The sequence below is a fragment of the Bufo bufo genome, chromosome 3, assembly GCF_905171765.1.
Source record: "Bufo bufo chromosome 3, aBufBuf1.1, whole genome shotgun sequence".
Lineage (NCBI taxonomy): Eukaryota > Metazoa > Chordata > Amphibia > Anura > Bufonidae > Bufo > Bufo bufo.
Window position 1 is genome coordinate 680,345,625 of NC_053391.1, and position 16,577 is coordinate 680,362,201.

General features: G+C 46.7%; 1 protein-coding gene across 2 annotated transcripts in view; it reads left to right on the forward strand.

Moving 5' to 3' along the window:
* INTS4 (integrator complex subunit 4) overlaps nucleotides 1-16,137 on the forward strand; it is a 30,639-nt gene extending 14,502 nt beyond the window's left edge. For both annotated transcript variants that reach the window (XM_040426410.1, XM_040426411.1), the window contains exons 11-23: nucleotides 2,026-2,231; nucleotides 3,292-3,434; nucleotides 5,870-5,985; nucleotides 7,384-7,517; nucleotides 8,571-8,728; nucleotides 8,815-8,908; nucleotides 9,816-9,896; nucleotides 10,503-10,633; nucleotides 12,346-12,405; nucleotides 12,808-12,967; nucleotides 14,909-15,052; nucleotides 15,263-15,383; nucleotides 15,627-16,137. In XM_040426410.1, the coding sequence (XP_040282344.1) occupies nucleotides 2,026-2,231; nucleotides 3,292-3,434; nucleotides 5,870-5,985; nucleotides 7,384-7,517; nucleotides 8,571-8,728; nucleotides 8,815-8,908; nucleotides 9,816-9,896; nucleotides 10,503-10,633; nucleotides 12,346-12,405; nucleotides 12,808-12,967; nucleotides 14,909-15,052; nucleotides 15,263-15,383; nucleotides 15,627-15,820 (1,742 nt within the window). In that variant the 3' untranslated portion in view covers nucleotides 15,821-16,137. The remainder of the gene's footprint in view (nucleotides 1-2,025; nucleotides 2,232-3,291; nucleotides 3,435-5,869; nucleotides 5,986-7,383; nucleotides 7,518-8,570; nucleotides 8,729-8,814; nucleotides 8,909-9,815; nucleotides 9,897-10,502; nucleotides 10,634-12,345; nucleotides 12,406-12,807; nucleotides 12,968-14,908; nucleotides 15,053-15,262; nucleotides 15,384-15,626) is intronic.
* Nucleotides 16,138-16,577: the final 440 nt, after the last annotated feature.

A 16,577-nucleotide genomic window follows, 5' to 3' on the forward strand; every position in this document is an offset into this window, starting at 1 on the left:
AACATACCCTTAGGTCTGTACAGGATTTCTGCCTCTGGTGTAAACAGGAATCTTTCTGTTCACTGACAGCAAGGAGAAATCTTCAAAATGTTGAAGAATTTAAACACAACAACGGGGGAGAGGAAAACAGTCTTAGTTGCCCATAGCAACCAGTCAGAATCCTTCTCTCAATTTTCGAAGGAACTGTGAAAAATGAAAGGTGGGATCTAATTGGTTGCTATGGGCAACTAAGCCACTCTTCCTTTACACCAATTTTGATAAATCTCCCCCAAAGTATATTAGAAAGTAGGGTTGCACTGGGTATCGAATTATCAATGCCCAATCAATACTTTTGTACCGCCATCGATTCGATACCGGGATTTGCCTTTTATCGATACTAGGCTGCACTACTGCGCAGCCTAGTATCAGAAAACATGGAGCATGCTGAGATGTTCCCTCAGCAGCACAGGGGAGAAGGAAGCAGTCTCTCCCTCCCCACTGTGCTGCTGACGGCGCCAATGAGGGGAGGGACTGTGGCCACTGCGCCACCAATCAAGATAACTAACGTTTAATACAAATACAGGAGGTGGGTGTCGGCGGCAGAATCGCATTGCCGGCACCCGACCTCTATGACGGGGAGCTGCGATCAGCGGCAGTTAACCCCTCAGGTGCCGCACCTGAGGGGTTAACTGTCGCTGATCACAGTCATTGCCCTGTCATAGAGGTCGGGTGCCGGCTATGTGATTCTGCCGCCGGCACCCACCTCCTGTATTTGTATTAAACGTTAGTTATCTTCATTGGTGGCACCGCTCGCCTCCCCCGGTATTAAAAACATTGATGGCGCAGTGTGCCCCCCCAGTATTAAATCAGTCCCCCCCCCCCCTCTTCATTGGTGGTGCAATGGCAGCTTCTGATCGGTGCCCAGCAGTGAAATCGTGGGGCTCCAATCGGCTACCATGGCAGCCAGGATGCTACTGAAGCCCTGGCTGCCATGGTAACCTCCCTGCTGCTGTGTGCACTATGCACAGGGCAGCAGCGAGAGTGTGAGGTCCTAGTCACCTTAATAGAGATCTATCAGGGTGAATAGGACAAGGGATTAAAAGAACCCAGATTCTAGCCCCTAAGGGGGCTAATAGTTATTAAATAAAAAGTTAAAAAAAAACACCAAAATATTAAGAATAAATCACCCCTTTCCCAATTTTACATATATATATATATATATATATATATATATATATATATCGCCACGTCCGAAAAGTTGAAACTATTAAAATATAAAAAAAAAATCTCCTATGCGGTGACTAGAGATGAGCGAATTTCATATTTTGAAATTTGTTCACGCTTCGTTTGGTGGTAAAGGGTGAATTACGTTATGGATTCCGTTACCACGGACCATAACGCAATGCTACGATGGGATGCATAACAGAATGCCTTTAGAGGAGTCCTCTCCTGATCCTGAGTCCTCTCCTGCGTAACGGAAACGGGACGGATCCGTTTTGCAGCCCATAGACTTCTATTATGACGGAATGAATAACGGAATGCCTCTAAAGGCATTCCGTTATGCATTCCGTCATGCATTCCGTCATAGAATTGCGTTATGGTCCGTGGTAACGGAATCCATAACGCAATTTATCTTTTACCACTAAACGAAATGTGAACGAATTTCATAAGCGGAAATTCGCTCATCTCTAGCGGTGAACGCCGTAACAGGAAAAAAAAAAAACTGCATGATTCGCCATTTTTTTAGTCACCTTGTCCCCCCAAAAAATAAGATAGGACTGTTCGATTATGGGCCGGACGTTCCATAAAATGCGGAATGCACACTTTTTTTTTTTTTTTTTTTTTATATATTTTTTTTCATGTGGTATCAAGTATCGCAATACTTTTTTATGGTATCGAAATCTAATACAAATTTTGGTATCGTGACAACCCTATTAGAAAGTTGCAGATCTTTACCTTTTACGTGTGATGAGGCTGCTGATGGATCGGGTGTGGGGGGGGGTGTTACATCTGCACTGTGCCTCGGCTGACTACTTGTTCCTGCAGAGGTGAGGATCGCTGCGGTGGAGTCCCTGTGCCTCTTGGCTCGCTCCTCTCGCCCATTTGCAGAGAAGTGCTTAGATTTCCTGGTGGACATGTTCAATGATGAGATAGAAGAGGTGCGGCTGCAGTCTATACACACCATGCGCAAGATCTCCGACAACATAACCCTGCGGGAGGACCAGCTGGACACCATTCTGGCTGTGCTGGAGGTGAAGTATACAGAGTCATCATGGCGGCTGGTTTCTGTTAAACGGGGGTTGTTTATTTCCATCTGAAAGGTTCTCACATTTAGGCTTCATTCACACGACTGTATTTATGCAAATTTATTATTTTTTGGATAGGGTGTGGGCCCATTCATTTTAATGGGTCCGCATTAAAAATGTGGACACCACACCATGTGCTGTCTGCATCCGTCTGTCCATTCCGCATCTCCGCAAAAAATATAGAACATTTCCTATTTTTGTCCGTTTTGCGGACAAGAATAGGCATTGTTACAATGGGTCCGCAAAAAAACTGATACGACACAGACCGCATCTGTATTTTTTGCGGACCACAGAATGCATTCGGTCGTGTGAATGCACCCTTAGGGACCCATTTAAAGTTGGACACCTGTTATTGCGCATGGCCCCTATAATACAATGAGATGGGGCCACAAGTGTGTAAGATGGGAAGACCCCTTTATGCAATTCAGCAGGAGGAGGAGGGATTAGAGATCTATGTATGACTTAGCCCCTAATTTAAAGGGCTCACATTTGCCACGTCTGGAATTACATTTAGCATGATGCAGTCATATTAACCCCTTTGTCATGGAATGCCTTAAAAGGGTTGGGCCATCACAGACATTAAAGGCATATTGCTAGGATATGCCATCATAGTCAGATAGTTGCGGGTCCCGCCTCCGGGACCCACTTCTGTCTCCAGAACGGGGTCCCCAAAGTGAAAGAGGGCACACTGCGCACAGTGGTTAAAGGAAAGCTGTCCCCAGGACAGGCACTAGAGGGCACCATTTCACCCAGTTACTGACTGGTGGATCTTTCATATTGCTGCATCCTCCCCAACTAGAGCCTTATCGAAATCTCTTCTGGCCCGAGGAGGAGAATGGTCTCCCTTGCACCCTCCACCCCGGGCAGACTTTCAGTGATTACTTTTAGTAATGTAAACTCTGATTGGATCGGGGCAAGTTGTCCGGCCTTATCTGGACTCCCCGATGGGTCCCAGCGTCCTTCTGCCTCCCTTGTGACTATATTTCTCTGCTTGTGTCTTCTTTAGGACTCTTCCCGGGACATCCGAGAGGCTTTACATGAACTGCTCTGCTGTACAAACGTCTCCACAAAGGAATGTATCCAACTGGCCCTGGTGGAACTTCTGAAGAACCTCTCCAAGTACCCCACAGACCGGGAGTCCATCTGGAAGTAACTATCACAAGTCTTATGTCTCTCATCTTATTGTTACTTACAAATAACAACGTTCCTTTAACCTCCTAACAGTCACATTAAAATTGGAAAAACCCTCCCAAAAATGTCATTTTTTAAATTTTTTTTATTTTTTATTTAATTGTGTATCTGCAGTAAATTTTGTTGCCGCACAACTCGGGGAACACTATTGCGTTTTTAACCTCCTTAGTGACATAATTAATTTTAGCCTTACTGACCAATAATATTTTCCCCCTTTGCGTTCCTGCAGTCATAATTTTTTCTTCTAAATTCTTTTTTTATTTTGCGGGATTAGTTGAATTTTATTTTATTTTTTAGGAACCATTTTGGGCTATATATAGTGTAGTAAATAACTTTTATTCTTTTATTTTTAGGGGAAAAGATTAAAAACCCAGCAAATTTAACATTTATTTTGTAGAATTTATTTACGGCGTTCACTGTGTGGTAGAAATGACATAACTTTATTATGTGGGTCCCTACAATGATGATGATGCCACATATATTTTTACTATTTTAACCTGAAGGCTATCAGCTTCCCAAATGCTCCCTCCTCCAGACTGAAGGGGAGGGGGCGGCTGCTTTACCTGCTCATATCTCTGGTTTGTATTGTTTGAAAGCTGGCATTCTGAACTTTCAAACAATACCAGAATCACACCATTATCTTTACTACATGGGAAGATATCACTGTTAGAAATCGGGATGCATCGATTATTCCCGACTTGATTTATCTCGTTTATCTTGGGCTAATGCTGTCATTTTGGTCTTGTATGAAAGCCTGGAAAGCTGTCAAACAAGACCAGACCCATGATTCTAGCGGCTACCAATCAGGAGATATCACCAGACAAAGCAGGTCCCCCCCCTTCCACTAGTGCCGAGCATAGCTCGGGCAGAACAGGTGGTTACTTCGCCAGCAGAAAGTCTTACATTTATTCCGTGAGCAAAATATTGATGGCCTGTACTGGGGAGGGATCGTCAATATCAAATCGGTGGCGGTCCAACTCCCAACAACCCCGTCTGAGGAGACTGTGGCCCCTTCCTCGGCCTTCAGGTTCATTGATTACATGGCCTGTGTGCAGATTGCAGGACTGCTGCTGTACTTCGCTTTACTGTTCTTGCCCCCATGAGGTGTAACTAAAAAGCAGATGTGATAATATCAGTGGTGCCTAATCATTGCTGGGTTATAAGACAGTCATAGAAAGAATAGTAATCACTGTTAAATCGTAGATTGTGGGGGTCTGACTGCTGGGCCCCCACCATTTGCCCAAATGGAGGTCTCCCCTTTTGCCCTAAATGCGAGGCTAGGAGTTTGAATGGAGCAGCAGTCAAGCATCCGGCCTATCGCTACATCCAGAGTCTGTGACACTGGCGGAAACCGTGGTCGGACCCTTGCCTATCTAGCATTAGTCATGCTTTAGGCTGGACCCCCACTTTACCAGTTTAAATGAATGAGAACTTAAGTTCACGAGAAGGGACCCCTGTACCCTGTTGGAGACCCCCTGAAATGAATGGAGCTGCCGGTTAGGCTATCTTGGGAACTCCAATAGAAATTAAAGGACCAGCCTGCGCCATTCATTTTGGGGGGATTCACGGGATACGAGGCCCCTGTTCTCATGATCGCTGGGACCCCCACCGATCTAATAGATATCCCCTATTATCCTATAGAAAGGGAATAACATTATATACCCAGAATACCCCTTTAAGAGGCTAAACGCCTGTCCTGGCCTAATACTTCTCACAGCAGCAGCACATTTCTCTCCTATCCTGGGGGTTTGCTACAGTGTATCAGTCTGGAGTCCAGGCTCTTTAGCTCACAGAGGATTGTCTAGACCGGATACAATGGTAGCAAACACCAGTTGTGAGAAGTATTCGGTCTATGCAGGTTTTCAGCCTCCTCGTGTAAACAAGTGTTCCAATTCACTGACTACAAGCACAGATATTGAAAATGGTAAAGCACAAAGTAAATTAGAAAGTTGCTGAATTTTTTATTGCACAAGGATTAGGCATTATCCTTACAATTTGATGCCATGTTGGTTCTGTGTGAGTTTTTTTTTTTTGTTTTTTTTGTGCGTGGTTGCAAGCCTTGTGTTGCAGATCCAGCACTGCAGATGAGATTTGAACGGATCTCGCCCACAAGCTGCGGGAAGAAAATCTGCAGCAGAAATTGACCTGCACTGCAGATTTTAAATTTGCAGCATGTCAATTGATATGGTGGATTTCCACCGCAATTTTCACCCTTTTCAGGGCATCGGGTGAAATCCTGCGGTGAATTACATGCAAAACCCATGATAAATCCGCATGTAATACTTGCAAACTTTGCTGCTGATCTGTTGCAACAAATCCACAGTGGAAATTCTGCTGTGAAAATCCTCCCGTGTGGCCGTACCCTTATATTTCCTATTGACCTCATTCTGCAGGTGTTTGAAGTTCCTGGGCAGCAGACATCCCACCCTGGTCCTGTCCCTGGTACCGGAACTCCTGAGCACGCACCCCTTCTTCGATACTCCAGAACCTGATATGGACGATCCAGCATGTATCCATCTCATCTGTCCTGTACACCAGAATCGCACCAGCAGTCCCAGTACATTATCTCATCCGTCCTGTACACCAGGATCGCACCAGCAGTCCCAGTACATTATATCATCCGTCCTGTGCACCAGGATCGCACCAGCAGTCCCAGTACATTATCTCATACGTCCTGTACACCAGGATCGCACCAGCAGTCCCTGTACATTATCTCATCCGTCCTGTACACCAGGATCGCACCAGCAGTCCCAGTACATTATCTCATCCGTCCTGTACACCAGGATCGCACCAGCAGTCCCAGTACATTATCTCATCCGTCCTGTACACCAGGATCGCACCAGCAGTCCCAGTACATTATATCATCCGTCCTGTACACCAGGATCGCACCAGCAGTCCCAGTACATTATCTCATCCGTCCTGTACACCAGGATCGCACCAGCAGTCCCAGTACATTATCTCATCCGTCCTGTACACCAGGATCGCACCAGCAGTCCCAGTACATTATCTCATCCGTCCTGTACACCAGGATCGCACCAGCAGTCCCAGTACATTATCTCATCCGTCCTGTACACCAGGATCGCACCAGCAGTCCCAGTACATTATCTCATCCGTCCTGTACACCAGGATCGCACCAGCAGTCCCAGTACATTATCTCATCCGTCCTGTACACCAGGATCGCACCAGCAGTCCCAGTACATTATCTCATCCGTCCTGTACACCAGGATCGCACCAGCAGTCCCAGTACATTATCTCATCCGTCCTGTACACCAGGATCGCACCAGCAGTCCCAGTACATTATCTCAATCGTCCTGTACACCAAGATCGCACCAGCAGTCCCAGTACATTTTTCCTATAGGTGCACTGGTCCTTAAAGGGATATATTGTACATGGATACCAGATAGCAAATTTGTTCTTGCTGGTCTGGAGTAATATTGAAGTCCAAAATATACTTTGTTTATGAATTCCTTTAAGTTTGCATGACCTGTGCTTGCTTTTAGTGAATGGAAACACTTTTCAGAGGCTAAAAACTCACTGTGTTCATTACTGACTTCCACAATGTTCGCTGTCCTTGCGTCGGCTAGACAGTATCAGGATGGATTTTGTAGCATATCAACGTAAATGAGAATGTTTCCGTTTACTGACAGCGAGCAGAGATCTTGAAAATGGCAAAGAATTGACAATCAACTTGTTAGAAAGCTGAAGCACTTTTCTTTGCATCATAGAATAGTAAAACTGATACATTATGTAAAGCCTAGTGCAGGGGGCGGAGCATGACACAAGGATTCAGAGACATTAGTCATGCCCCGCCCCTCCTGCACCAGGCATAACAGAGTGTCTCTGTTTTGATCTGGAGTGTTCCTTTTTAATGCGTGTGTCATCACTGGACCTTAATGGCTTGGGTCAGATATTGCGGTTTTGGTTTTGATCTTCAACGCAGCAAAGACCTGCCCCACCATGCCAGCTTTGTTCTCCGGCCACACGTTCCGCCATTACGCCTACCTGCGGGACAGCCTCTCACATCTGGTCCCGGCTCTGAAGGTAAGTCACCCCTGAAAGATGATTGCACGGGGGGGTGGGTTATGGAATATCATAGGAAGAAGGACCTATCAGATTTTTCTGATACTGAGGAGGCCAAAATAGTCACTTAGTATGAAGATGTTCCTCCTACCGCACAAGAGATAGTAGGAAGTACCATAAGAGGAGTGGCCGATATGAATATAAACGTCTCTGGAGGGTCTCCGTTCTAAATATACGTGACCTAAAGTAGTGATCATGGGGGTCAGGGTCTGCACTTCCTGTCACTTATTCCGCTCAGCTAGTTTGAGTAAAGTACGTGGGTCACCCGTTAGGTGAAGGTCCGAGGTGAACATCAACATTAAAGATGTGGCCTTGTTCAAATTTTTGCAAAAAAGTTTACATCAATGTTTATTTTTTTATTTAACTTTTTTATATTTTATTATTTACTATATTGAAATAAGAGGTAAGACCGCCAAACTCATTAAGATCAGACCCCCCCCCCCAAAGGTTCATCGGACACAAATCAGAATCCTGAAAGCAATCGGACCCCCAAAAAATAAATCAAATCCCAGAGTAGACCCCAAGAATAAATCAAACCCCAATTGAGACCCCCAACAATTATCAATAGAATCCTAAAATTAATCAGACCCTAAAGTCCTAAAATTAAGACCCCAGACCAGATCCATAAAATGAATAAAATCCCAGAGGAGCAGACCCCCTAAAATTAATTCAAACCCCAGAACAGGCCTCATACTAGAGAAAACAAAAAGGAAAATATATACTTACCGCTCTTAGGACTTCTCCGCTCCCTGTACACAGCGCCCGGACGCTGGCACATAGCTTCTTTGGAGCAGACACTGCCCTCCTCCAGCGCACGTATGGCGGCAGGTCTGCAGGGTTTGGACCGCCATTTCCCTAGTAGAGCACCCCTGCCATGGAAGGCTACTACGATCAGCCGGAGCGCCATCATACATCAGATGATCAGTCACAGGGTTCGCACATAGTGCCAGGATTACCTTGCAGCGGATGCAGACTACAACTGTCTCATGTCTCTTCTCCTTGTCTTTGCCATAGCTGCCCAGAGTGAAGTGGTCCTGGATTCCAGATCTGGAGCATCAGTCGCCTATCGAGGACCCTTCCCAGCAGTTTCTGCAGAACAGCCTGGAGAGAGTCCACAACCTGCAGAATCTGGACATTCAGGGGACGCAGGAGCTTCTGGACTTCACCATCCGGTAAATGTGGTTGGCGAAATCCTGCGGAGGAGGAATGTGTGCATCGTTCCTGCATGGGTCACATACCATTTCTTCTTCTCCTCCAGGGACCTGCAGAGAATTGGGGAGCTGCAGTCGGAGCTGGCCGGCATGGCGGATTTCTCGGCAACCTACCTGCGCTGTCACTTGCTGCTGATCAAGGTTTGTCCTGATGCCATGCCGCCATTGATGGGACGGCTCACCGTATGTTATCACATCCCACCATTTACTGCTGTGTATAGTAATCTGACCCCAGTAATAGGGGATGTAGGCGCTTTTTGAGCAATATTTAACCCCTTAACGACCACCAGAATGTTGTTGTTTTTTTATTTTTATTTTTTTATTTTTTTATGACAGGCATTAAGGGACCTTATTCTAACAGTGCTGAAAAATATGGTGCTCTAGAATAGTCCTACATGGGTGTTCTGTGCTGCCCCGGAGAGGCTGCTCAGCTTTCTGGTGCCATCCCTAGTTCTGATGGTCAGGAGGAGGAGCTGAGATAGTCATTTGAAGTTACAGGCACAAAGCCTGAGGCTGCACTACTGCCAACAATATCTACAGCCTAACGAGCATTTGGGAGGTACTATCTCTCCTTGGGAAGAGAGAGCGCCTTAAATTGGCGCGAGGAGACTTGTGCTGCAGACATGTGAGAATATTGATGTGGGTGGTGATATGGATCCATACAAGATCTCCATGGCAGAAAATGGTCAATGTCATCGGAACTTCAGTAGTGGAGCCTCGGGCTTTGGGCCTGTCCCTTCGAGTGATCATATCTCAGTCTAGAAGTCAGATGGCAAAAACATGTTTCCACATTTCTCATTTTTATTTTGTGCTGAAGGGCCTTTCACGTTTTCGTAGGCTTCTGTAGCCTTCTCCATCTTCCAGTAGCAGAATAGTAGTATCATCCAGTAATGCGGATGTTCTGATCATCCGGCATCAGTGTTACTTCTTCTCTAGTTTTCTATGACCTTCCAGTAATCCAGAATATCTGATAATCCGGAGCCCAGCAGATAGAGGAATGGATTGTGCTTTGCAGAAATGTGTGACTACGTCCTGTAAATTGTTTCAGGCGTTGAATGAGAGGTTGTGGAGTCTTGCGGCGCCCCTCTACGTGAAGCAGAACTCCCTGGCTGCCACGGCCGTCAAAAAGGTAAATAATCGGGATGCCTGCTGATGGGACGATCGCAGGAGAGTATTAGGGATCATGCACACAAACGTGTGCCGGTCTTGCCTGTCCGCAATGCAGAGGCTCCGCCCGTGTGGTATCCGATGGTGCGCACTGCAAATTTTTTTGCACGGACAGAATACCCACAGAAGCGCTCCGTGGGCTTCCGATCCCGGCCTCTGTTCCACACCGCACCGTATCTCCCGAATTGGGGGTGTGCACGTGGCCGGTGCCTGTATATTGCGGACCCACTCTTTGCGGGCCGCAATACGGGCTCGGCCAGGCTGTGTGCATGAGCCCTTATACTGAAGATGGACACACAGCTATAATTTACGGGTGGGGATGATCCCTATGGCTGGGGTCACATGGGGCAGGACAGCTGCACCCCCTCCACTTCTAATGACCATTGACCCTTCCTGCCAAGCGTCCATTCTGTCCTGGGCTGAAGTCCTGAGAGAGACTGTTTGCTAGGGACTCGCTGTCTGACAACCCCACTGGTTGTTAGGCAGTGTATCCCTAGCAACCAAGACTGTCAGATCTGCTGCTCCTGGAGGCTGCGACTTTCCTGCTCCTGGTTTTCTTTTCCTCCAGATCTTGGAAGAAACCTACAAGATGGAGTTCGTGTACAGCGGGCTGGAGAACCGACAAGTGGCCATCATTCATCACATGAGGTTACAGGCGAATGCCCTCCAGCTCCTTGTAACTGCCCGCACCACCAAAGGGTAAGTGACCGCAGCAGGACACTGAACTCCCTATAGCAGGCATGGCCAACCTGAGGCTCTCCAGCTGTTGTAAAACTACAACTCCCACTATGCCCTGCTGTAGGCTGATAGCTGTAGGTAGCCTGGGCATGCTGGGAGTTGTAGTTTTGCAACAGCTGGAGAGCCTCAGGTTGCCCATCCCTGCCCTATAGTCTTAAAGGGGTTGTCTCGTCTGAGACATTGGTGGCCTATTGCTAGGATATGTGTAGGATAATCCACCTCTGGAACCCACACCTATCTCCAGAACGAGAGCGTGCACCACACAGACGTTACACCTTTGATTTCTCCATGTTTTAGCTAATTTGTCAAAGGGCCGGGGCTTACTATACAAGTCTGATTAAAACTTCTGATCTAGGCTGTTTAACCGTTTGATTACTGCAGTCAAGATCGATTGCCGAACAATGGAGAGAGATGTCCCCTTCAGTCGGGTCATGGGGTCTCCTGGTGGACTCTTCGTTATGGCTGCCAAAATGCAGATAGACGAAGAAATATGAGCGGGTTCATTAAGGGGTTAAGAAAACAATAGTGTGGGGGGGGGGGGGGGGGATCCTTATCTAATGGCCAGAGTACAGAGCAGCTACTAAAGGGGTTATCCAACCCCTATAATGACCCCCTCCCCTCCAATGCCCAGGCCTGTCGTATATGTTATACTTACCGGCACCTGCATCCCTCCGGATCCCTACACGACCACCGCTGCATCTCCCCATCGCTCTGATCAAAACACTCGGCAACTGGGGGAGCTGCCAATAGCAGGCTGTGACGGGGACGAGCCTCCCTAGCATCGCGAGTGACGCTAGGGAGATACAGCGGCGGTCATGCAGGCATCCAGAGGGACGTGGGTGCCGGGGGAGCAGGTAAGTATAATCCATACAAGGGGCCCGAGCATTGGGGGGGGGGGGGGGGAGAAGGGATCATTATAGTGATAGCTGCATATACAGTGAAGGAGTTTAAGCATGCATGGGATAGGCATAAGGCTATCCTTCATATAAGATAGGGCCGGGGGCTATCCATAGGATTCAGATATATTGGGCAGACTAGATGGGCCAAATGGTTCTTATCTGCCGACACATTCTATGTTTCTATGTTACAGGGGTTGGATAACCCCTTTAATGACATTGTTGTCTGGAGGACCCGGAAGTTGCAATACCAGACACAATCCATGGGGCGCTGTTCCTGGAAGAAAACCATGTTTTTTCTAAATCTGAACAACCCAATGTAACGGGGCATTTATTGATGTTTCCTCATGGTGCTGAAAACCACAGGCTGTTCTTCTGTCAACATCAAAAACACCAGTTCACGGTCTTCGCCTCATCGGGCATTCTGTACCTCATGCCTCTTTATTACCGAGATTTCACTGTTTTAGCAAATAACTGTTTTTGTTAAACGTACTACTCTTATTTTTATTTTTTTTCATATACGTCCCTCACCGTTTTCAGTATCTCTGCTTGCTGTCATTCAATAGGACGCTTCATGGTTCGTGTCCATTGGATTCTTGCTTAACAAGCCAGGTGCCTGTGCGTTCAAAACATGATCCGGACAGATATTTATCCAGTAAAGCTTTCCATTCAATGACAGCAAGCCGAGATCCTTAAAACAGTGAGAAATTGATACTGAAAACAAAATTTTCTGATTGCAATAGAAAAAAAAAAGAGATCTGTTTCTCTGTTCTGCAGGGAGGAGCCGCTCTTCAGCATGTGCAAGCAGTTTCTGCAGGAGGTAGATTTTTTCCAGAGGTGAGTGCGTTCATCGTCTTCGTACGGAGGAGCAGTACTGGGGTACAAGCTTTAGGCCTCATGCACACGACCGTATGTGTTTTGGGGTCTGCAAATTGCGGATCCGCAAAAAAAACGGATGATGTTCCGTATGGCATCCGTTTTTTTGCGGATCCATTGTAATAATGCCTATCTTTGTCCACAAACTACAAAAAAATAGGACATGTACTATTTTTTTTGCGGGGCTACGGAACGGACATACTGATGCGGACAGCACATGGTGTGTTGTCCGCATTGTTTTGCAGACCCATTGAAATGAATGGGTCCAAATCCTATCCGCAACAAAAACGGACACGGAAACAAACAACGTTCGTGTGCATGAGGCCTTAGGCTGTATTCTCTCCTTTCCATCCTCCTCCACAGGTGCTTCATCTCGGAGCTCCCGCACATGCAGGACAGTTTTGTGGACAAGCTGCTGGATCTTATGCCTCGACTGGTGAACTCCAAACCCCTAGAGATGGTGAAGATCCTGCAGACCTCCCTGCGGCAAAGCAGCTTCCTGCGGCTGACCCTTCCTGAGCAGGTGACCACGGCGGCCATGATGAATTCTATAGGCAGATAATATTTGATCCAAAGCTAAACAACATTACATGGTGTAGGAACAGGGGTGTAGTATAGAAGGTGCAGAAGTAGCAGCGGCACCCGGGCCTGAGGAGGTCCAAAAGTCCATCTGCCACATAATAAGACACCGTTATAATAAATAGAAGTGGGGGTCCTGATACACATTTTTCACTCAGACCCTGCAGCTTCAAATTCTGCCCCTATAATGAATGTCTGGTACACTACCAATAATCTGGCACATTGTACACGAGTGTGATGCTGGATTAGTGGAGGTGGAAACCACATTATATAATTTATATGCAGATATAAACTACATAAAAAGTTGAGATATTTTGTACATTACATTACTTATCCTGAGTTACATCCTGTATTATACCCCAGAGCTGCACTCACTATTCTGCTGGTGCAGTCACTGTGTACATACATTACTTATCCTGTACTGATCCGGAGTTACATCCTGTATTATACTCCAGAGCTGCACTCACTATTCTGCTGGTGCAGTCACTGTGTACATACATTACATTACTGATCCTGTACTGATCCTGAGTTACATCCTGTATTATACTCCAGAGCTGCACTCACTATTCTGCTGGTGCAGTCACTGTGTACATACATTACATTACTTATCCTGTACTGATCCTGAGTTACATCCTGTATTATACTCCAGAGCTGCACTCACTATTCTGCTGGTGCAGTCACTGTGTACATACATTACATTACTTATCCTGTACTGATCATGAGTTACATCCTGTATTATACTCCAGAGCTGCACTCACTATTCTGCTGGTGCAGTCACTGTGTACATACATTACTTATCCTGTACTGATCCTGAGTTACATCCTGTATTATACTCCAGAGCTGCACTCACTATTCTGCTGGTGCAGTCATTGTGTACATACATTACATTACTTATCCTGTACTGATCCTGAGTTACAGCCTGTATTATACTCCAGAGCTGCACTCACTATTCTGCTGGTGCAGTCACTGTGTACATACATTACATTACTTATCCTGTACTGATCATGAGTTACATCCTGTATTATACTCCAGAGCTGCACTCACTATTCTGCTGGTGCAGTCACTGTGTACATACATTACATTACTTATCCTGTACTGATCCTGAGTTACATCCTGTATTATACTCCAGAGCTGCACTCACTATTCTGCTGGTGGAGTCACTGTGTACATACATTACATTACTTATCCTGTACTTATCCTCAGTTACATCCTGTATTATACTCCAGAGCTGCACTCACTATTCTGCTGGTGCAGTCACTGTGTACATACATTACATTACTTATCCTGTACTGATCCTGAGGTACATCCTGTATTATACTCCAGAGCTGTACTCCCTATTCTGCTGGTGCAGTCACTGTGTACATACATTACATTACTTATCCTGTACTGATCCTGAGGTACATCCTGTATTATACTCCAGAGCTGTACTCACTATTCTGCTGGTGCAGTCACTGTGTACATACATTACTTATCCTGTACTGATCCTGAGGTACATCCTGTATTATACCCCAGAGCTGTGCTCACTATTTTATAGGCCACAGGTGTGAAATCTCCCAGTATTCCCTGATTGTTCAGTGACTTAGGACAGTATATTTTTTTACACCAATGTACAGTCCTTTCCCACATACATTATATTGATAAATACAAACCATTATCAATAAGCAAAGCTGTAGTGTAAAGCATGGAGGACAGGTTCACTAAACTGAAGTCCCTAATCATAACTGTGCCCTAGTTGAGCAAAACTGCAGTGTAAAGCATGGTGGAAGGACAGTATAGTGTTCTTAAGTATGATCAGAAAGGATTTCAAACTTCCTGCCATTTGGGGGGGGGGGGGGGGGGGCTTGAGGGTATAAGCATTTTCTCACTGTCGCCCTGTTACTTGCAGATTCACAGAGCCTCAGCACACATTATCGAGCCGGCCGCGGAGTCTGACAACCCGATCCGCTTCACCTCCGGTTTAGTAGTCGCCCTGGATGTTGACGCTACATTGGAACACGTCCAGGATCCGCAGAGCGCTGTGAAGGTCCAGGTATGGAGTAAAGACCTACAACTCTCATCATACAGATGTAGCAGAGCTGAGATCATCAGTGGAGCACGGCCGGGCTCTTATTAGCCTTCCTTATTATCCCGATGCACAAAAGAAACAGTCCAGTGACTGACTTGGCTCTGCTACATCTGTTAACACTCCAGAGATGGCATACAAATAGTGAGAGTCACACACCGTCTGTATCTCTTTCAGGTCGTCTATCCGGATGGGCAGGTCCAGATAATTCACCCTAAACCAGCAGATTTCCGGAACCCCGGCCCAGGACGACATCGGCTCATCACCCAGGTCTATCTGTCTCACACGGCCTGGACGGGTAAGAACAAGGGCCTGGGAACAGTCCATATACATGTAACTTCTCCTTGTGCTCTTTGTTGCCCCCCCCCTACTGACCACAGTTATCAGATGGAGACGGGGGAGGTAAGAGACGTTTCTGCTTCACTTTTCATACTCAAATCAGTCTTGAGCAAGGAAAGCTGCAGTGCAAAGCATGGGGGAGGGAAACCAGCTGACAATACAGAGTTGATAGTGGTGTGTAACCCATGATTTATTTTTGCAGAGCCCTGCCAGATTGAGGTCAGCCTCCTGCTCGCCTACAGCTCCAACAGAAGCAACGTCTTCACCCACTCCTCCAAGACCGCCTGGGGGGAGAGCACGGACTCCCTGCCCCTCCCCGAGAGCAACATCGAGGGGACGCTGCCTTTCAGCAAACCCGTCAAAGTCTTCCTGATGCCCAAACCTGCAAGGCGGTGACACCCCCCCAAAAGGTGTGCCCCAACTGCTAGTGGGGGCTCTGGCACTGAGATCAGACCAATGGCAGGGGTGACATGAACCTGGCGGGAACCCCTACAGCCTCCTTGGAGGGGGGGGGGGGTCTCTTGACCTGGACCCGCAACATGAGAACAGCTGACCAGTCTTTATAGCTGGTGGAAAGCCAACGTAACGTCTCCACAGAATCATGGCTGGAGTGCTGGATTATCAGACGTTCTGGATTATAGGATGCCGGTATAAAGGATCACCCCGGCAGGTTTATGTGGACATAGAATGACTCATCGTGTTCCCGTCATGAGGATGAGACAAATCAGGAACTTTTTGTGTTATTTCCTAGTAAAAACAGTTTTTTTGTTTTTGTCCCAGTTTTGCCTCCTCTGTCTATGCGGTGATGGAGACTGCAGTAATGTTGGCTCTATTCCTGTGGTTTCCTTCTAGATTTCTTCAAGCTTCTCCCTTAGCACGCCTTTTTGGTTGAGCGCAGATTTTTATGACAATGAAATGTCTGCAGATATCTCCCAAATGAACAAAAAATAATAATATTCAAATTTTTGCCACCGAGGGGCAGTCAAGAGGCCCCCAGAGTAATGTCAGCCAATGGTGCGTGGGGTGGTCTGAGAGTCCTAACTGCAGACATCAGGGGAGAGAGGGATCAGGCCTGTGGGATTTCATCATGTTCATTCCTTTGGCAGCAGCTTTTCTCCCCTCCCCGGCTGTAGACGTGTGTGAGGCGATGCAC